This window comes from Mustela nigripes, chromosome 14 (assembly GCF_022355385.1).
Source record: "Mustela nigripes isolate SB6536 chromosome 14, MUSNIG.SB6536, whole genome shotgun sequence".
NCBI classification, from domain to species: domain Eukaryota; kingdom Metazoa; phylum Chordata; class Mammalia; order Carnivora; family Mustelidae; genus Mustela; species Mustela nigripes.
Genome location: NC_081570.1, coordinates 100,439,698 through 100,460,633, shown reverse-complemented (window position 1 = coordinate 100,460,633; position 20,936 = coordinate 100,439,698). Strand labels below are relative to the sequence as shown.

Genomic DNA, 20,936 nt, shown 5'->3' with positions numbered 1-20,936 from the left:
GCCCGAAGTTACGTCAACATAAAAGTTAAAAGCAAAAAACTAATAAACAAAAGGTGGAAGGAGGGTACTTTCCCTAACCCTAACATACAAGCCTTTTCTTCTCTTGTAGGGACCAACCCCAAGGTCACCCCCAAATTGCTTGTGTTCCCTTCTGGACTGTGAATACCAAGGGCGCCGTGACTCAGGAGCATAACTAGTCAAGTGATTGCCAAATATTTTACATTCTGTTAAAACAGGACCCAAGAAAGACTGGCACAAAGGGAAAGCCTGTGAAGGGGCCTAAGCCCCAGCAGGTCTTCACTTACTTGTGCACAACAACATCTTTCTGCTGCCCAACACGGTAAATTCGGTCACAGGCCTGGTCTTCAAGTGATGGATTCCTGTGAAAAGAGAGGCAAGACTCAAAGGGGCTGCCACCCTGGACTTGGTGGTCAAGGGCCCTGGGCAGAGGCGGCCTGCAGCTGTTTCTGGATGGTTCTGCACCTACAAATGGGGTTCACAGTTTTCAAGGGTCAGAAAAAACCCAAATAAACAAAAAGCCCACAGTGAAGAATGCGGGACAGAGACCCATGGGGCCTGGGAGGTCTAAACAGCTACCATCTGTCCTAAAATATTTACAGAGAGCTTGCAAATCCCTGTCCTTGGCTATGCTGGCCCCAGAAAGGTTAGTGTCAGATACCTTCTTGCCCTCAAATGAGAAACTCAGGTCAGTTTGCCAAGAGAAACTCAGCACCACCACCAGCTGACTTTAAGTAACACAGGTGAACCAATGCTCCAATTCAGTCACTAACCAGTTGGATGAACTTGGGCAAGTCACCTCACCTCAACCCTTTGTACTTGAGATAGCCGCATGGAAACATGATGGCTACCTAATGAGAGGAAACAGCTTTCTCTTTCTTTTTTTCTGTAAAGATTTTATTTATTTGAGAGAGAGAGTGAGAGAGCGAGCGAGCAAAAGCTGGCGGGAGGGGTAAAGGGAGAAGCACTCTCCCTGCACTACGTAGGGAGTCGATGTGGGCCTCGATCCCAGGACCCTGAGATCATGACCTGAGCCAAAGGCAGATGCTTAACTGACTAAGCCACTCAGGTGCCCCGGAACACCTTTTTGATATTCTGGGATTCAACTAAAGAGACTTAATTTCTTTCCTTCTTTACAGATGCTATCAACACTAAACTAGTTTCTCATCTTATCTCTTTAAAACCTTGGACAACATTCCTCCATTTCAGAAAACAGCATTTCTTTATTTTTTGAAGATTTTAAGTAATCTCCATACCCAACAGGGGGGCTCAAACTCACTACTCTGAGATCAAGAGTCGCACGCTCTACTGACTGAGCCAGCCAGGCACCCCCAGAAATCAGCATTTAACTCCCACTCTGCTCTCCTCCCTCAAACATATCAGGGAGTCCTAAGACCTAAACACATTCTCCCAGAAGATGGTACTGGGTTGGCCTGAGTGTGCCAATCTGGGCCGCCTGGAAAACCAGACGAATATGCAGCGATCTCTGCTTGGCATAACTAGAAAACCCCAAACTGAGACTAATTAGGACATTTTTCTCCTACCAACACACACACTCATTTATCTTATTTCCAGGAAATTTGCGGTTACGCTCCCAATGTTGATACAACTCATGCAGCCAAGGGCCTTGTGTTACGCATATTCCTAACATGACTAGAAAATTCCTTCTCCTTTTCCTTTTGGAGTAAAGCTTCTCCTTCTTTTCCAGGGCTGAGATTTCCTTGGATGTCCACAAATGGCGTGAAATATGGTATTCTGAAGAGGTAAAACTGAGTGATGTGGCTCTTAGCCAGGAGAAAAAGACTTCTTCCCAGTTTCCATGGAAACAGATGTAAGATTAACAGTAAGGTAAATGCTATTTTAAGCAGTCATTTGAAGCCTGGCTTGCTCAGGAATTCGGGGCCATCAACAGCCCCACACCCTGTACAGACCAGGAACTATGCACAGGTGTGCAGCCGAGGCAATGGCCCAATACAAAAAGGGCCGCCTCTCCATAAGAAGTCAGCAACCCCCCTGCCCCCACCCAGCTATGCTAAGACAAGGCAATATAAATCCAGAGTCATTACCAGTGCATGTCCAGAAGAAAAAGGTGGTTTCCTCCAGTCAGGTTTAGACCCACACCTCCAGCTGAGAGAGATATTAGCATAACCTTCAAAAGAAAGCATGGCATTCCCTTTACACAGATCTGATCTAATACACCTCTCCCTCTGTCTCTGGTTCAAATCCAAGATCAATACAGATAAGTACCACGTTCCTATCAAATTTCCCTCTGCTGTCAAAAAAAAACTCTTAGAGATGCACTCCCTTCACCCTGAAGAAAACTGTTCACTTCTGATGTTTTTGTGACCTCAAAACATGAATTGTACGCCTGCCAAAATACACAAACGCTGCAATTCAGAGCACGGGGGGTGCCTGGCTCAAGGCACTTTCATGGAACTTTCCATTAATCAGATTCTGTCCACTCCCACGGTTTCTGCACCCTCCACCCTCCTGCCGCTGCTGCTCTTCCTGCCTCCCCAGGCCACCAGTGCTTTCCACGTTCCCTCTGTCCCTCCAGATCTCCCCACACTTCCTTGTATCCAACTCCCACCTACCCTTCAAGGCTGGCCTCGTCCACAGAGATCGCTTGAGCCAACGAGCTCTGCTCTTCCTCTGCTTTTAGCCCTGGTATTTTATTTTCTTTCAAGTACCAGTATACTTCGATACGTACCCCAGTAAATGTCTAATAAATTAAAAGTACGGGGAAGGATCAAGGCAACAAATGTATTTACACTGCAGTTCTCGCCACGTAACTGAGAACAAGGTGCTCTCTGTGCTCTCTCTGACAAAGCTCTGGTGTGACCAGCTCATACCTGAGGACCCCTGGAGCTGTTAAAGGCCTCCACCAAGTCCATCCTCTGTTTGGGGCTGACAGAACCATCAATGGTGGCGTAAGTCAGGCCGTGCCTCTGAAGGTGCCTCGCTACAACCTGCAGCATGCTGGTCCACTGGGATACCACGACACTGGAAGGAAGGAGAACACAACATCAGCACGCTGCCCATCCCCCACCCCGAAGAGATGAAACAAATTCATCGGCAGGGTCTCAATGCCCCTGTTACTCAGTCATCAAATGTGGATCCAGAAAGGCCTTCTGTCCCCTGCGGGGCAAAGGCACATGTTTAGGTCACATCTCAAGGTGAGGATGCTTCCAGTTGTTTCCAGATCCAGGTTGTCATTTGTCTCATGCTAGATGAGATCAGAATACAGTGGTGGTCAGCCTAATCTAAGGGCTGCAGCTTCCTATCACCTGGAGACCTGTGGTCCTGCAGGGAAGGGATGCACGGGCCGCCCTCCCTTCGCCAGCCCCTGTAAGCTACTGGCACGTCTCTACCCTCACACCTTGTGCTGTGTTTCAATTAGGGTTGTAAGTTTTAAAAATCAAAATACTCCACATATACAAATGCAGATCCCTAACACACATGTGAGGCTAACAATGAATGGATCCATGCACCCAGCTCGAGAACATTCCCAGCACCTTGGGGCTCCCTGCTGACCACATACCTCACCCTGCCTTTTGCACCTGTCACTCCCCTGCTTATCTTTGGGGGTTTCGCTACTTTTAAACACTTCTGCAGATGCTTCACTCACTCTGATCCTCTAGGGACTTCCTTCTCAATCAGTGCCACAAGTAATTTAACTAGGAATCATAGAGAATGTATGCTGTAACCTCAGTGCTTTCTGCTGAGGAGGAGTCAAGGTTCTGGATTTATAAAAAGCTGAGATTCAGAACTATCAGCAATATCAGAGTTTCTGGACTCACCACAAACAATAACTTGGATAATAAAATAACATTTACCTCTTCTGGGACCCTGAATTTCCTCGGATTGCCTCCAATTCCACCAACAGAGATGTAATCTGGGAAATGTTATTCAGTATATGTTAAGTTGCAGCAAATTCGCTTTTCTCCAGCATCCCTCACCTGAACTTCTGAATGGCCTGCCTCTGGTCTGACCCCACTCTAGGCCACTCCCCTCTCTGCAGCCCAAGGACTGTTTCTAAAATGCCAGTCTGTCACTTTCCTCCCCTCCCGCAGGGCCTTCCCACCGAGGACCGAACCCAAGCTCCTGATAATGACCTACCAGCTCAGCCCCTCCTCAAATGATGCTCCTGTTATACCAGAGTTCCTCCTCTGCTAAGCCATGCTTTGTCTCATCTTTGTCCACTCTGTTCCCTCTGCCTGGAAAAGCCTTCCATGTCAGATCAACATCACTTCTTAGGGGTCCTCACTAATCCCAAAGTAGGGTTAGGTGCCTACTGCCTCCCTGCTACTAGGGCTCCCTTTGTTTCTAGCACTGCCTTTTCCACACTACCCACTGTGTCTTAATCATCTCTTGCCCTCATGGCCTGAGGTGCTGCAAGGAAGCCAAGCAACAGAAGACTGGTTCATTTTGGTTCATTCTCCTAGTGGCCAGCACGGAGCCAGAGCAGAGAAGGTACTCTCCTAACATTTGCAGGAAGAGAAAATCCAAGAGCTTTACCCAGTTTAGGGCCCACTCCAAAGGCTGTTAAAGAAGAGACCCACCCACCAGTCTGAGCGACACTTGCTAAGGTTTCCCCCAAAGGCTCTCCGGGTATTTATCAAACCCCCTCAGAGCCCATCTGAGTCCACAGGGAGCGGTCGGTAAGAACCGTGCACATGAGCATGAGCTGGGAAAGCAGCTGGATTCACCCCTCCCAGCTGCTAATGCAAAGGACCTTTTGAAAGCCTCTAGGGTCCCTGGAGTTTGTCCCTGGGATGGTGGAGGAAGAAGAAAATGACCAGGAATCGGGAGATGAAGAGAGCTCTTCTGCTGTACTCCTTCAGGGCTCCTGGTGAAGAGCGTGAACGCCTCATCACGGAAACGAGGGGCCACCCCAGATGAACTCTGAGACACCCTCAGCGCTTATCTTGTACTGCCCTTGTTTGGGTGCTCACCTCTAAAGGCCCCTACTACCCACAAGGCTGCCTTCCGATCTCAAAAAATGTGCTGGACAGGAAGTGAGGACAACACTGGACCATTCTGAATTCATAGGGAGAAAGAAAGCAGGTACGTGAGGTGCCCGGCATCTTGGCGACTTGAGGTTGTGGTAAGGGCTTGGACTGCCTCATAAAAAAGCTAGTGATAGGTATTTTGAGAAAACATCAGTGGGAGAATGAACTCACGGTCCATGAGCAGAGGTCCAACTCCAGGAACATTCTACATGAGGTTAGTGTGCACTGCCAAAACTCCCTTCCCTGAGTAAAACAACCTTAAATGGTTTGAACTACTATTAAGGGGCTCACATTAAAACACCCTGTGAATAAATACTACCCAAGTATTAGGTGAAGCACACAAATTATGAAGACTCGAAGTTTTAACCCAGTATTTACTCTGAAGGTGCTACTACAGGAAGTTTGTCCACATACGGTATCCTTCCTGTGTTTCTCTCAGTTACTAGTGGTAAAGACCTCAGTAGATATTGTGAAAGTTTAATTAAAAGTAATTCTTAAGTAACACCATTCCCTTGGCAGTGACCTCATTTCTAGTCACATTTAAAAAAAAAAAAAAAAAGAACCACTTGGGGCGCCTGGGTTAAAGCCTCTGACTTCAGCTCAGGTCATGATCTCAGGATCCTGGGATTTAGACCCAAATCAGGCTCTCTGCTCGGTGGGAAGCCTGCTTCCCCCTCTGTCTCTCTGCCTGCTTGTGATCTCTGTCAAATAAATAAATAAAATCTTTAAAACAAAACAAAACAAAACAAAAAAAAGCCTTTGAAGAGAAGCTGAGGCTGGGAATGGCAGCTTCAGACAGCAGTCGAGAGAGAGGGCCTCGCCCCACTCTCAGGATACGCAGACTAATGGTGTATACTCCAAACCAGCCAACAGAAAGGCAGCCCTCAAGTTACAGCACCTCTCAGCCTCCCTCTACTACAATGCTTCAGCCTCGAAAAGCTTTAATGAAAATAGAACAAAATGACTAATGAAGATAGAAGGCAATTTAGGAAATAATGCTCACAGATGGATGCCTTTCAACAAGTCTAAGCAATTGGTGCTCGGATGTATTACACAGTCTCTGGGGTCAAGCCTTTGTTGTTCTCCTTTAAAGCTTTCCCGCAACAAATTGCTCACTCACTGAGGCCCTGTCACTGGCGTAAACCTGACAGGCAACCTTCCCGGTGATCCATGACAGAAGATGTGCCTTGCTGCCGGGGCTGGCCCAAGTCACTCTCTGAAAGCCCACGAGGTAATAAGACTTGTTATACTCGTGAAATAAAATAAGAATTTAAGACTGGAGGGGCAACTGGACCAGCTCACATCTAATAGTTTTAGCCTCAGCATTCAATGGCTGTGCACACTTGGACAAACGTGTCGCTCTCACAAATGGAAAAAATGTGTGAGAAAATCCATGTTTTTCTATCAGAACGGAGGTGACAAAAGTACCTTGCTGCTCGCCCTTGTGTTCTCAAAAAGCTCTGCCTTGAACCGTTCACCGTTAAGGGAAATGATGGGAGATGCCTCCCTGTCACAGAGTTCAGACAATGTCATGGCACTGAGCTGCTCTTCCAGAGAAAGGGCGAGGTCCTCGCTTTTCAGTTCTGCCGGGTCCAGGGCCTGAGGAGAATACAGGAAGGGGACAGGGTGGGGGGTGCAGATGGACAGTTGAGGAAGCAAGCCACATTATTTGCCAACGAACTGAGGACTATTTAACATTTCACACAGCAAAATGTCTTGTAATTTATCACTGGTATTTCCTCAGAGAAACCCTGATTAAAATGTAATCCTGCAAGTTTTTCACAAGATGAAAGATAAATCAAATGATGGAACTTCTTAGAGATTTGCCAGACAGATTACATGATCATTCTGTTTTCCCAGCTAAAGCAGTATAGTTAATTAAGCTATTGGTAATCAAAACACATTACCACAGCTCCTCTGAAAGAGTAACAGACTCATCTTAATTATGGATGTGCCTCTAGCCAGTGTTAAGGCAACTTTTCCAACTGTATTTTTTCCAACTTGAGTTTTCATGACTAGCCTTAAAAGCCCCTGTGCTGCCTGAAGGCAGAAAAAACTAGTAGCTAAACTGGCTTTATGACATCCTAAAATACCGAAGTATCCATGAATGGTTTAGCAGAATGACATTTTCCATTCTAAAATTAAGTTTATTTACAAAAACAAAACCAATACAAGCTGTTCTCAACACTATGGGAATAATCTCAAGATCAATAAAAACTAATATAAAGTAAAATAAAGAAGCTTCCACTTCTCTGTCCCACCAGAAAAACAGAAACACCCCAAAATGCCATTCCCCTTGATCCAGCAGGCTGGACCCCAGTTACAGAGGCCTGAAACGGACCTCTCTGGCAGCCGCTGCGGAGGGGAGCACACGAAGAGCTCTTCTTACCGACTTCAGCAGAGACAGGTGACAGCAACACTGGCGAAGTCTCAGCAACTGGGTCAACAGTACATGGGGGGTGCTGGATCTTGGCAAGCTTGCCGCCACCTGGGGCCCAGGCCCAGTGGATGCAAACTCCTGGGCCACTTCCAAGAAGGGACACAAAGCACATGGAACAGGACAGGGTTTACAACGGAAAAGCAGGGAAGAATCACAAACTGAAGGAGGCTGTTTTGAACTTCTCTGATCTGCGATTCAGTAACAGAGCTATAACTGACCTCTCTACCAAGGAAGCCAGACAAAATACTGGTTTTCTTTATGGACCTAGGTGCATTATAATCACGTGGATTTCAAGAGTAATTTTAAAAAAGTTAGATCAGCAGGTCTGGCGATAGCAGATCGGCTTATTTAGCTTTGGTCTGAGTTTCTAGCTAAGGTCAAGTCTCTGATACCAGGCATTCATAATGTCCCGCAGCCGTGATTTTTACCAGATCTAAATCCACATCTCTGTTACTTGTGTGTACTTATGAGTGTCCCACCGCTTACCTTTACTGAATGGATTATCAGGGCTTCTTCCAGACTGGCTGCCCCCACCTTCCTGCCCTCTTAGATAGGATCGCAGAGCTGACCTGCCTCAGATCGAAAAAGAAAATGCACATGGAATGTTTGCTAAGACCAAAGAGGTTTACTAGTGGTCACTGCTTAACCGAAGCAGGATCTTGACTAAGACTTGTTAAATAAAGTCAGGCTCGTGGCAAGCACTGGCAAAGGTAATGAAAATTAATTATTTTAAAAGCCAAATCATTTTAAAAATAAGTGTCAATAAACACATTAATATTATAAATATTATGTCTGATAATAGTTATCAATTTATAACATATTATAATGTTAATGTTAATTAGTATTGGTTTATATTTATCAATAAATACAATAATATTACATCAGGTATACAAGGAGAAAATAAAATTCACATTGGAAATGAAAGGCATCAAGCAGGAAAGGGTAAATCTGGAATTTTGGGAAGGATAAGAGGTTTAGAGAAAGTACAAAGAACACATGACAAGAAGGATTACAGAGCAGTTTGTTGTTTTTAAGTTCCAATGAGATGCTGAGTAACAGGTTGAAGGTCAAAGAGATGTTCTTTCCCAAAATAGCCCCACAGAACCAGACACACCTGGTGTAGAGAGACCACACTGTTTGGCTTCTACACAAGGAAGCCGATGAAGAACAGGTTCAGTGTGTATACAAGACAAAGGTAAGCCAGGGAACAGGTGAAGGGAGAGAAAGGGAGATTTAAAACCAAAACAAACAGAAAAAGGAAGGTAGACGTCCAAGTCATCAACAACACTATAAATGCAGTCTGAAGAAAGTGGACCCTTAACTCACACCCAAGCAAGGACAGGAATCACACAACAATAAATGTGAGGTACTTCCTCTATGCACACACCTTGATCTTGCCAAAAGGACACTGTAAACATTCTCTTCATCTTCAGAAAGCTTTAAACGGTGCACTTGAAATTTACGTTGGGGCAGCATCACCTGGAGGAGAAGAATTCAGCTACAGAAGTCCGACAAATGACCTGGGCATTACAGAGTACATTCCCCATGGCGGACCCTGGAAACCTAGTCAAGCCCTAGGTAGCTCTCTCACCTGCCCTAAAAACAGGATGACTATGATACATGACCACTGAGGCCCCCTCACAGAGAGACGGGACACTCAGAGGCTCCGGAGCAAAGCAGATGGCTGTTCAAGCCAAGGCAAGGACAGGGCAGCCTCCTTCCCTGGCCTTCCCCAGGGACAGGGACAAACGAGATTACCAAGGGCTGGCCAGTGGAGTCCAGCTGGTCTTTTGTTCTTCTCAGCAAAAGGCTCTTGGTTAAAATACTTAACCGTTCTCCTCCTTTCTTTGAACCATTGTCAACCTGGCTCTTCCACAGTCGGAAATCATCGAATGGAGAACAACGGAGAAATCTTTTTTTGTTAAGGAATAAGAGGGACAGTAGGAAAAAAGAATTAGCGAATGGTTTAAGGAGTAAATAAGGGTCCAAGGAAACACACAAGATGAGAAACAAATCCAATTTTCTGTTATATCTGTCATCCAATCATTTTTTAATAGTGAATTTCATACTAAAGCTCTGCAAGACACAGCAAAAGAATCTAAGTTGATAACAAAACCACATTATAAAATGTGAATTTTCCTATATCTGTATCATCACAAAAGGACATACAACCAATAGCTGGAATTTATTCCTAAAGCTTCAAAGGCCAGCAAAGAAATTCCGTATTCTCTTGTGGGCTGACTTGAATAAAAGCAAGGGCTTTAAAATCAGCATTCTTTTCGGTTTGCTTCGAATAAATAGCAGGCCTGACCCTAGGCCATACATTTTACAACAGAAAAAGCCCAAAACATTCACTGGTCTGAAGAGGGCTTCTGTTTCCTTTTAATCCATCCTATATTTTTCCATATATAGGGCCTGGATAGAATCTTAGTCCTGCATCTGCCAGGCCATCAGCTGATTATCTTCTCATAATATGAATTCATTTGCCCTTTAAAGGTCGAGAAGCTTGCCATCCCCTACGTGAGATAATCTGGCATGTTCTGGAGCATTATTGTGAGATATGCAATAATGACCAAGGGTTAACTGACTGGTTCGCATTTACATAATCCCGAGGAGTTTTACTCACTTCAGCAGTGAATACATGTCCAACAAGGTGTTCTGAATGGGGGTTCCAGTGACAGCCCAACGGGCCCGGGCCTGGAGCCTGCACACAGCCATGGAAGTCTGAACTCGTGGATTCTTCACACAGTGAGCTTCATCTAGTATGATTCGAGCCCAGACTATTCGAAGCAAAGGTGTTTTTGCAGTATCCTGGAAGAAACCCAAGTGACATCATCAACAGTATGGAAAAATGTACATGTCTTCAAGGAGAGGAGGGGGAACAATGAACGAGTAGTGAGGGTTCACTCTCGCCATCCAGTTTGAGGGCTCAGATTGGGTATACTGAAATGAGAATTAAGCTGAAGAAACCAAAAGTGGAGACTCTCAGTGGGTAGAAATAAACAAGTTGACCCAAGGGCTCCAATCCTTGAGTTTAAGATGCTTGAGAGTAGGGGTACCTGGGTGGCACAGTCAGTTAAGCCTTCAACTCTTGGTTTCGGCTCAGGTTGTGATCTCAGGGTTATAAAATTGAGCCCCACATCAGGAGTCTGCTTGAAATTCTCTTTCTCTGTCTGCCCCTTGTGCTCACTCTCTTTCTCCCTCTCTCTTTCAAATAAACAAATCTTTAATTTAAAATAAGATGCCTGGGGCTCCTGGGTGGCCCAGCAGGGTAAGCCTCTGCCTTCGGCTCAGCTGGGCTCATGATCTTAGGGTCCTGGAATCGAGCCCCGCATCGGGCTCTCTGCTCAGCAGGGGGCCTGCTTCCCTCTCTCTCTCTCTGTCTGCCTCTCTGCCTACTTGTGATCTCTGTCAAATAAGTAAATAAAATCTTTAAAAAAAAATACTTAAGAGTAAAAATCTTTTAACTTGAGTTTTCAAGTTATAACTCCAAAGTGAGCAACAGCTGTGGGTCAGGACTGCACTAGGGGTCGAGCCTGGAAATTCACCCATTTGAATAAAATATTTACTAAACTGACAAAAAAGTCACTATAAAAAAATTCACTGCCAAGTCTACTTTATAACATAGGGTATGAAATCAGCCATAAAGGACGGTTCCTAGCCTTAAGGAGTTCACAATGGAGCGGGAAGAAAAACAAGCAGAAAGATTAATCACAGGCAATGTTTCTGTACGAAGTCCCACTGGATAACCCAGTAGATCCTGGAGGACTCTAGTCAGCGTGGGTCACTGCCGTATCCCTAACACCTGAAACAGCAGCTGGCTCATAGCGGATACTCAGTATCAGCTGAATGTGTGGAGGGCGAGGACATAAATAAGCTCAAGGTGCTGAGAGGCATTTAAACAAAGGATTAAAGGATTCTTGAAGGTGAAAAAAACAAACCAAATTAACCTGGAAAAGGCATGGAGGCAAAGCATTCCACTCAGAGAGAAGGAAAAGGCACCGAAGCCATGACAGAGCAGGGCAGACACACATCCCGGGGTACTGAGCATGCGAGGCTGCAGGGAGGGCTGGGCCGTAGGAGATGAGGGACGCCCAAGCAGGGCAAGGTCATCAAAAGCCTCATACATCATGTACAGGAACTAGGGTCTTATCCTGAAAGCCGTGAGGAACCACTAAGGGATGGGAATAGTTCATTATCAACCAGAAGTCAGAGTTGCTGTGCTGAAGAAGCATTCTAGAGACTTCCGCAAATATGGAGATCAGACAAAAAATAAGAACGTCCAAAAGATTTGTTCTGGGAACAGTGCTGTATTTTCAGGAGAAAAACGCCCCATAGTAACTATGCAAAAAAGCCTCCATGCTGAGTAACTGAGAGGACCCTGGGTGTCCTTGGGAACAATCAGACAATCAGGGTTTTGGCCCGGTTATCATTTAGCCTCAGGCCCCTTTGTGGCCTTACCATTTGCAACCTCTTTCCCTGGGAGGCAGAAGAGAGGCAGGCAATTACCGCTTAATACAAAAATACTCGTCCTAAAATACTGGTCTTTGGGGGGCCTGGGTGGCTCAGTGGGTTAAGCCTCCACCTTTGGCTCAGGTCATGATCCCGGGGTCCTGAGATCGAGCCCCACATCAGGCTGTCTGCTCGGCAGGGAGCCTGCTTCCCTCCTCGCTCTGTACCTGCCTCTTCTGCCTCCTTGTGATCTGTCAAATAAATAAATAAAATCTTTAAAAAAAAAAATAAAATACTAGTCTTCACAGTAAATATAAAAAATATCCTACGAGTATACCCCAGAAGATTCTAAGATAAACAATGCAACAGGTGGGGCTCCCACAGTCAAGTGATGTCTAGTATAAAAAGAAAGGAAGAGAGAAAAGAACTTTCCCCTTCCATAGATGGATTGTTTAGGCCACTCCTGACCTCATAGGAAGGTACCTTTGCTGTCTGTGATGCTGCGGAAAGACACTAGTTAAACTATGAGGTATGGGGGGTGCCTGAGTGGCTCAGTCGGTTAAGCATCTGCCTTCGGCTTGAGTTATGAACTCGGGGTCCTGGGATTGAGCTCCATGTTGGGCTCCTTGCTCAGCGGGGAGCCTGTTTCTCCCTCTCCCTATGCTCCCCTTGCTTGTGCTCGCTCTCTCTCAAGTGAATAAATAAAATCTTATTAAAAAAAAATTAGGGGTGCCTGGGTGGCTCCTCTGCCTTCAGCTCAGGTCATGATCCCAGAGTCCTGGGATCGAGCCCCGCGTCGGGCTCTCTGCTTTGCAGGGAGACTGCCTCCTCCCCCCTCTCTCTGTCTGCCTTTCTGCCTATTTGCAATCTCTCTCTCTCTCTCTCTCTGTCAAATAAATAAAAACTTAAAAAAAAAAATTATGAGGTGTGGCTCCCAGACTCACCTTCCCCACACTAGGGTTTGCACTGGGGGTCACTCCCTCTTCTTTCTGTGTAGGAATCTCCTTGGCCAGAAGGCTATAGGTAGTGATCACGATGTCGTATGTAGAGAGGCTGCACAGATAGGACACAAAGCAAAAGGTAAACAATCCCTCCATGACTGACAGGAGAGGTGGAGAGGATCCCTTTATGAAAATGCCCACGGCTGGAGGCACATCGGCAGAATTCATCAATTCATGTCCTTAATCCACATATACATGGTTCAAGAGAGGTAAATTTTACTCATTGCCTTATGTTTTATCTCTGATCATTTTAATAGTCTGTTTACTATAGCTAAATGGCCTACCTATTCCCATCACATGAGTTAGAAAGAAAAATCTCTAGCTGGAGTCATATAAAGCTGGTTAGGATCTGGCAACAACAGGAGTAGGGTAGGGTTAGGAATTAACATTTAGTAATGCTTTGAGCTAGATAGGTGCTGAAGGCCCAAGGAAGTAAGAAACCCTCAAAGCACTGTTCATCTAGATCTGATCTTTTTTGCCTTATCATCCTATAAGGGATTTCTGAAAACCCATTAATCCAGCCTTGACATTTGGGTAAAAAACACATGCTGTAAGCTTTGAGTTTACCTTGCCTATGCTCTTTACATGTAAAGATTCTTATCAAAAGGCACAACCTTCTTTCCAATGAAACTTAATACTGTGCACCTGGGAGAATGTCCATAAATACTTTGATAAAAATGATCTGCCTAATTCAGAGGGAGCACTGTTTACACGCTGGCTTAGCATAACAGAGAGAAGAAAAATTAAGAATGACTCCAATCAGTCAACTAGTACATTCTGAATACAAATGACGTATGACTAAAGTGCAAATCAAGTAAGGTACAATTTATTTTTAACAACTATCTATTACAGCGCCGTCTGGGTGGCTCAGTCGGTTACGCATCTGCCTTGGGCTCAGGTCACAATCCCAGGGTCCTGGGATTGAGTTCTGCATCGAGCTCCCTCCTTGGCAGGGAGTCAGCCCCCCCCTCCTTCTGTCACTCCACCCTGCTCATTCTCTCTCTCTCAAATAAATAAGTAAAATCTTTAAAAAAAAAAAAAAAAAAAAACTATCTAGAACAAAGGCCAGCCACTGACAGTACTCTGCTGGAGAAGGGACACAGGCCTATCATTGATGCCCTGACACCTTCTGTCTGCTAGACTGACCCTCACTCGTGAGAGTGGGTGTAAGACCTAAGGCCCCAGCTTTTGCAACTCACCTCTAAAAGACTACCACTCTGTTCTTTAGGAGATAAAATAATCTGCTAGGACAGGCTGGGGAGATTATTTAGAAGCAGAAACAACTCCGTTCTTGATTAGATCAACAAGTATTCAACCCAGACCATCATATTACAATTAAGAACAAAAAACAATTCCTTTAGGGGTTCCTGGCTGGCTCAGTTTGTGAAACATGTGATTCTTGGTCTTGGGGTTGATGTTCTTGGGGTTGAAGTTCGAGCCCTACATTGGGTGTACAGATTACTTAAAAATGAAACCTTAAGGAGGGGTGGGGTTATTGACATTGGGGAGGGTATGTGCTATGGTGAGTGCTGTGAAGTGTGTAAACCTGGCGATTCACAGACCTGTACCCCTGGGGTTAAAAATACATTATATATTTTTTAAAAATTTTAAATTTAAAATTTAAAAAAAAAAAAAACACCTTAAAAAACAATAAAATCCTTTAAAGCCAAAAGGCAAAGACTAGGACTAAAATCACCATCTGGGGAAACATTTTCCTTCCTCCTTCCCAATCCTCCTCCTTGAGGAGTTCAGTTGGGCCTAATTCTAAACTCTTCAATCTAAAACTTCCTAAGATGATTTCTATATGAAAAACACAGCCAGTCTACACCAACTAATCATTAATATTCTACCAAGATGCTCTGTAAGACTGGGCTGGTTGCACTCACATGAATGGAAAAAGAATATGAATTTGGAATCAGAAATTCCACAAGAATGCAGTAACTGTGGCAGACCCCTGTTCCAGGGCTTGCTGGCCGAGAGCTCAGCAGCTCAGGCTACCTCGCACAGCTACTCTTGCTGAGGATGGTGACAAGAACAAAAGAACACCATTCTCTTCAAAGATGCATCTCGTAGCACAGGTGACAGATGCTGGGTGGTGACAGTGCCTTCGGTTCTTCACAAGAACCATGAGTCCTGACTATCTGAGAGCTTGGGGGGAACAGGAAGGCAATAGGGCCGCTCAAGCCAAGAGGCTGAGGGCTCGTGCCCACTGCCGTTTTTCTGCACTTACACTTTCGCACGTTGATCCCGATTGGGCCCGTGATAGAGACAGACTCTTAGCATGTTGTTGCTCACACGTTTCATCACCTCATTTTTCCAGTGATGGATCAGGGAGGCAGGACAGATGATCAGCGTTCCACGGGAAGTGAACTCACAGGAGTCTTGAGGGGAAAAAGAAATCAACACCTCATTGCTCTCACTAAATAGTCTTAAACTCCTTCAGGGTACCTCCTCTTCCTCTTGACTTTTATTCCTTCAATCAGTATTTTTAACAGACTGGTGCTCTTATTTCCACACACAGCGCAGAATAGAATGGAAAATGACTCAAACTGCTTCTTTATTTTCCCTTGTACAAAGGTTAGACAGAGAGTAGCTAGAGAGAGGAAAGGGTGTGGTCTGTAGCCTCGGTCTAAAAAACCCAATGTGCTTCCACGGTGGTTAAGAGGTAGAAGTGGGATCTTTTCCTACCTTGTCCTGAGTTGATGCGTTACAGGGGCTATTATTACTTTTTTCTGGAAAGCATAACTTAATTACATCCATGCTATAACACAAGTACAAAACCCCTAGGACAGGCCATGTATGATGTGGGGTTGCTGACATGTTACACATAGGACCTTGAAAGTACTCAGACAGTAATTTTATCTTAACAGCAGCAGCTGTGGTGAGACAGAAATTGCCTAGAATTGGGAAACTTACGGAATTTCAGAAAACTTGGAAACAGTTTCTGCTAAAATCAGAGGTTGTGACGGACCTTCCTTTAAAAAATTATGTATTAACTCATTTGACCCGGTCCTGTACCTGTGTCCTTAATGTTAACAAGAATCATCATCGGAGCCATTCCAGAGGCTTGGCTTTCTCTATACACTTTTTTTGAATCACAGGTCAGGTTATATTTATGGCAAAAGAGGAAATGATCACTGGTAACGAGCAGATTCAGCCTCAGAAATGATGCCAGAGGACAGAGTCTAACACTGGTTTTCTGATCGATTAATGACACAGGACCAAAAGTATTCTTTCACAGCTAAAACACGCCCACACTCACTGCTGGCTCAGACAAGTTAGGAAAGAAGAAGCTATGAAGACATTTGTATACCATCTCTGGAAAGCCAAGTCAAGGCTGTGTTTTTGTCCTCTTCTTTGTTCTTCTCTTGATTCTTCTGGGACAGGATGAGTGCAATCATCGTCAGGGTTTTCCCTAATCCCATATCATCCGCTGGAAAAACAAAACTGAAGTCAGAGAGATATCACTTAGAGCAAAGAATCCCATCCACTTCCACAGAAGAAACCAACTGGAAGACCTGAGTCCTTGATGAGCAGCCGCTGCTGGTTCAGGCACTATTATTTCTGACCCTAACAAATCCTTGACCTTGGGAACAAGGAGGAACCCTCGCCCCTCTTTCTCATTATCAAAATCAAAGACATTTACCATGACCTTTGCAAAACTCAAAGTTTATTATTTAGACCTCACTCCTGTGTGCGTTGTAGTGTTACTTACCTAACACATTCACTGGCTGGCTGTTTAAGTCGGCTGACACTGCCCCGTCTTTCTTCACTCCACAAATCAGAAAGATCCAGCAGATGGAGTTAATTCAAAACAGTCCTCCATTCCCTTAACTTACTCATCAAAGAGGAGCATAAACTAACATTCCTCAGACACTGTCATTGTGCCCATCACTGAACCTCTCTCTTTGAATTTGCTATTTATACCCTAAAAAATATTCTCACCCTCACTGTAACAGTTTAAAATGTCCCAGCAAGGGTTCTGGGTCACATTCCGGCTTCGAACTCCAATGCAAGCAGGGTTCCCACAACTCCCAGAACTTCTTAGGGCAGCTCACTGTGCCTACACTCCGTGCACAAACACTGTGGTTTATGCCGAACACCTGCTTTCCTTTGGGAAGCCTGGCATTTCAGGACGGACCAGGCCTGAAGTTACCGGTGTGACCAGCTCCCAGCAAACACCTGCGGCCCAAACTCCCATGCTTGGCAATATCTTATGCATGTCATCACCCTGTGTGACTTCACTGGGAAAGGCCTCTGGAAGCTTCCACCTGGTGTTCCCTGAACTTTGCCCCATGGTTTTCCCTTTGCAGATTTCAAGTCATAGCACATCAAAATAATTTTATTTTTTTATTTTGCAAGAAATCCTAGCCATGCATATGACTATATGCTGTGCCTCCTCCTTCCAAATCATTGACCCTGGACGTGGTCCTGAGGAGCCCTGTCACAGCCACTTACTTCCTAGCCACTGTGGCCACCTGTCATATTTTCTAGAAGCTGAGCACCCTAGAAATTTTTAGTTTGATGAGTCTCCAAAGCAGAGCATGGAAAACTTGCTTTTAAGGGTTCCCTGCACCTAAGTCCTTGGCAGTGTGCCTTGCCTCGGGAGAACACACGTACTCCCACAAGAGCTCAATTTAGATGCAAGCAACTTGAGAAAAGAGGCTCCTGTGAATCCCTTTCTGCAGGAAGGGGTGGAGACAGGAGTCTCTGACTTTGGGGTGGCAATGCTTTCCTTTAGAGTCTAACAGAGCAAAGCAGCCATGAGAGTTCCCACAAGACACTCAGTTTGTACTTGGCTTTGGCCATGCTCCTAGACATCTGGCCTCCAGCCTGCCTCCCCACACGTCCTCGAAACTCTCTGTGCCACCAGAGAATGAATTCTCCCTCTGCTTAGTTAGCCACGTCAGCTTCTACCACCTGCAGCCACGACCTGCCTGATCCTTCAGCTGCGTACTCTTGACCACATTGCTTTACCATCCTGCACCTCAGTTTCTTCACCTGTAAAAGGGGGGCAGCATAGTGCCCACCCCAGAGTTGTCGAAAGGATCAAATGAAACCATACCATACACCTGTTGCTCTTAGCGTAACACCAGACTCACCCAGAATTCCTCCGTGTGGCTTCTGACTTTCCCGCCATGACAACCAGGCCAATGCCTGCTTCTGGTGTGGTAGCAAAGGGACCTGACAAAGGAAGAACCAAAAGCTGAGTATAAATTCCTCAGGAGGGGCTGGATCCCCACTCCACTGACTCCAAGCTCTCCTCTCCTCTTTTCTGTAAGCGATCCTACCAATAATCCGGCTGTCATGGGCTGCCCACAGCATCTTGGAGGTCCCTGACTCCACCTCTCACCTCCAGTGGCCGAATGTCCTGGGCTGCCCAGGACAGACTTGCCCCTACTGGCCAGCATGTCTATCAAGAGCATCCCCAACCCCCTCAAGTGAGTCTCCCTCTGTCTGCTTTAATCAGCCAGGCAGTTTCTACTGCTTGCAATCAAGACCTCTGACCGGCCACCTTCCTTTCACTGATGAAGCCATTCTGATGGTTCTTCCTCATTTTCTCTCTTAAAATATGACTCTCCTGGGGCGCTTGGGTGGCTCAGTGGGTTAAAGCCTTTGCCTTTGGCTCAGGTCATGATCCCAGGGTCTTGGGATCAAGCCCCGCATCGGGCTCTCTGCTCAGCAAGGAGCCTGCCTCCCCCACCCTCTCTCTGCCTGCCTCACTGCCTATTTGTGATCTCAAAAAAAAAAAAAAAAAAAATCTAAAAAAAAAAAAAAAAAAAAAAGGTGACTCTCCTCTCTGCAGGCAAGGTTCCCCTCGCACCATGAGTTGTAAATTTTAATAGCCTTTTGGCGAACACCCCCTTCCAGTCTTTTCTTAACTCCAGTTCATCTTGCACTCTGTGAATAAAACCACCTTCAGGAAACTACCTGGCTTGAGATTCTAGATGATTTCGTCCCATCTCTGGAGCAAGTCTCTCTGAGCTGCTTCCCTGTGCCACACCACACTGCCAGGGAGACCCCCACTCAAGGACGTCACCTGCTCCCCACCTTCAGTTGCTGGTCCTGCTCCCGGGACCTTCTCTCTACCCAGAGTGTTTGGCTTCTACCCTCTCTGCTTCCTTTGGGCTTGCAGCTCTGTCAAAGCACAGGGCAGGCAGGCGACAAAGAATGCTTGACCTACAGAGACTTCTCCCTTATTCAGTACACTGTGTCCAGTACAGGGCACACTTTACCTATGTTCCTGTGTCCTTTTCTGTTTCACGGATGTTGTAGATGCACTCCCCCCCCTCAACCAGTTAAGAGCAGCAAATCCTCTGCATCCTTGTAGCACCCCTGAAGCTCAATAAATGGGTCTTCTATTGCTACTGACCTACAGAACCTTATGGTTTTAAGAAAAAAAAAAGTGGGTGTGGTTCTTTTTTTTCTCAGTGCTAAACAAAAGGAGAAAACACTCCAAGGGAAGCCACGAAAGCATTACGTGTAGGAAATGATCCATCAGGAGGGCGCTCTACCAGGCAGCCCCCAGGGTCTCCCTATCCATGGTGCAGGGACACTCTTGGAGGAAGGACATGATGTGCCTCGAGTCTCCCCCAGCTCACCTTCAGCCCGGCTGGGTCCTCTGCCATGGCTGTCTCTCCTGGCCGCGACTCCAGTGACGCGTGCAGCTCATCGATGGCTTTACTGATGATTCTCCACGTAGCATGAGGGCCATCCTGTGCAGGGCCTGCAGACAGGTGGTATGGAAAGGTGTCACAAGGGCCGCAATCTCGCAACTCACGATTCGCCAGGTAACCGATCTGCACAAACTACAAATTCTCACTCCCAGATTTTCCTTTCTCACAGGCTCCACAACCCCATTTTCCATTTGTTTAACCACACGCTTCCAAAAATCAAGAGCAAAATAACAGAAAACAGATGAAAAAGAGAGCTTGGAGTATTTTTGGTGGGCTTTTTCTTCCCCCTCCAGTTTTGAAGAGGTGGCAGAGGAAAAGGTAACGCCACCATTATTTTAGGAAGAAAAGCTCCTTGGAGCTGGATGTAAAGAAGGGAAGCCAGCAATAGGGAAGGCTGGGCTAGTGGAAGTCTGTGGACTTTTAGGGAGACAGAGGGACACCCCCTGATGTGCACATCACACGCTGACTGCGCCGTGCCAGGATTTTGAGAACGAGCGTGCACATGTGAGCATGCAAAGTAGGGACGGCCCACCCCCAGAGAGACAGAGACAGAGACCAGCAGACTCCCTGCAGAGCCCAATGCAGGGTTCGATCTCACGAACCTGACGCTCAAGAGTCCGACACTCAACTGACTCAGCCGCCAAGCGCCCCGAAACAAGCGCATTTTCTGTTTTTTAGGCCACCCTCAGTTGTATCCAGCTCCTAGTCTATTTCTTACCCCTGTTAACTGTCACTCTTCCACTTTCTCCCTTTCCTTCCCTTTTCTGTTTCCTTGCTTCCTTCCCTTTCCCCTTCTAGATCGCTAGGGCCTTCAGCTGGGAGAGAACTAGCCTTAGCTTTTCCAGTCACTGACAACCAAACAGACTAGCGAGCTTGGGTACTGTCTCCTCATCAGCAAACCAACCCATCCTAAGACATACGACCTAGTTACTTCTGAGCCATAGTTTTCTGGTAAGTTCAGGACAGAAACTCATTTAAATAGGGTATCACTGCTCTTGGTGGGTCTTTGGTCATCAGATTAACTTCTGCTGCTTCTCCACTCGGCCTTTATACACAGGGTGCAAATGTGCCCACTGGTGTGCCTACCTCACTGTGGAGTAAGTCTGAGTTTTCATTCACAAAACATTTACGAGAGGATTCCCACATGCCAGCCCCCGGGTTAACTGATTATGGCTCGTGACCAAAGTCAGTGAACACAGCAGGCACAGAAATCTCAACATTGTGCAAGCTCAGCTAAGCAACACAATCTGTATCACGCGGGCAACTTAAACCTCCAGAAGGGCTTCTCCCTTCATACAGGCACAGAGACCTCTCCTAGGCAGCATTAAATTTGTAG

The 20,936-nt window shown here is 45.9% G+C and overlaps 1 protein-coding gene across 2 annotated transcripts in view; it reads right to left on the bottom strand.

Moving 5' to 3' along the window:
* Nucleotides 1-20,936, bottom strand: part of TTF2 (transcription termination factor 2) — a 41,716-nt gene that overhangs the window by 3,982 nt on the left and 16,798 nt on the right. Inside the window, exons 8-22 of one of the 2 annotated variants that reach the window (XM_059375854.1) lie at nt 19,526-19,650; nt 18,026-18,107; nt 16,237-16,356; nt 15,154-15,304; nt 12,867-12,975; nt 10,097-10,281; nt 9,229-9,382; nt 8,858-8,949; nt 7,957-8,039; nt 7,420-7,556; nt 6,459-6,629; nt 3,855-3,913; nt 2,871-3,021; nt 2,085-2,167; nt 306-380 (exon numbers count right to left, since the gene is read on the bottom strand). In XM_059375854.1, the coding sequence (XP_059231837.1) occupies nt 306-380; nt 2,085-2,167; nt 2,871-3,021; nt 3,855-3,913; nt 6,459-6,629; nt 7,420-7,556; nt 7,957-8,039; nt 8,858-8,949; nt 9,229-9,382; nt 10,097-10,281; nt 12,867-12,975; nt 15,154-15,304; nt 16,237-16,356; nt 18,026-18,107; nt 19,526-19,650 (1,777 nt within the window). The remainder of the gene's footprint in view (nt 1-305; nt 381-2,084; nt 2,168-2,870; nt 3,022-3,854; nt 3,914-6,458; nt 6,630-7,419; nt 7,557-7,956; nt 8,040-8,857; nt 8,950-9,228; nt 9,383-10,096; nt 10,282-12,866; nt 12,976-15,153; nt 15,305-16,236; nt 16,357-18,025; nt 18,108-19,525; nt 19,651-20,936) is intronic. The other variant, XR_009399600.1, reaches the window with a different exon arrangement.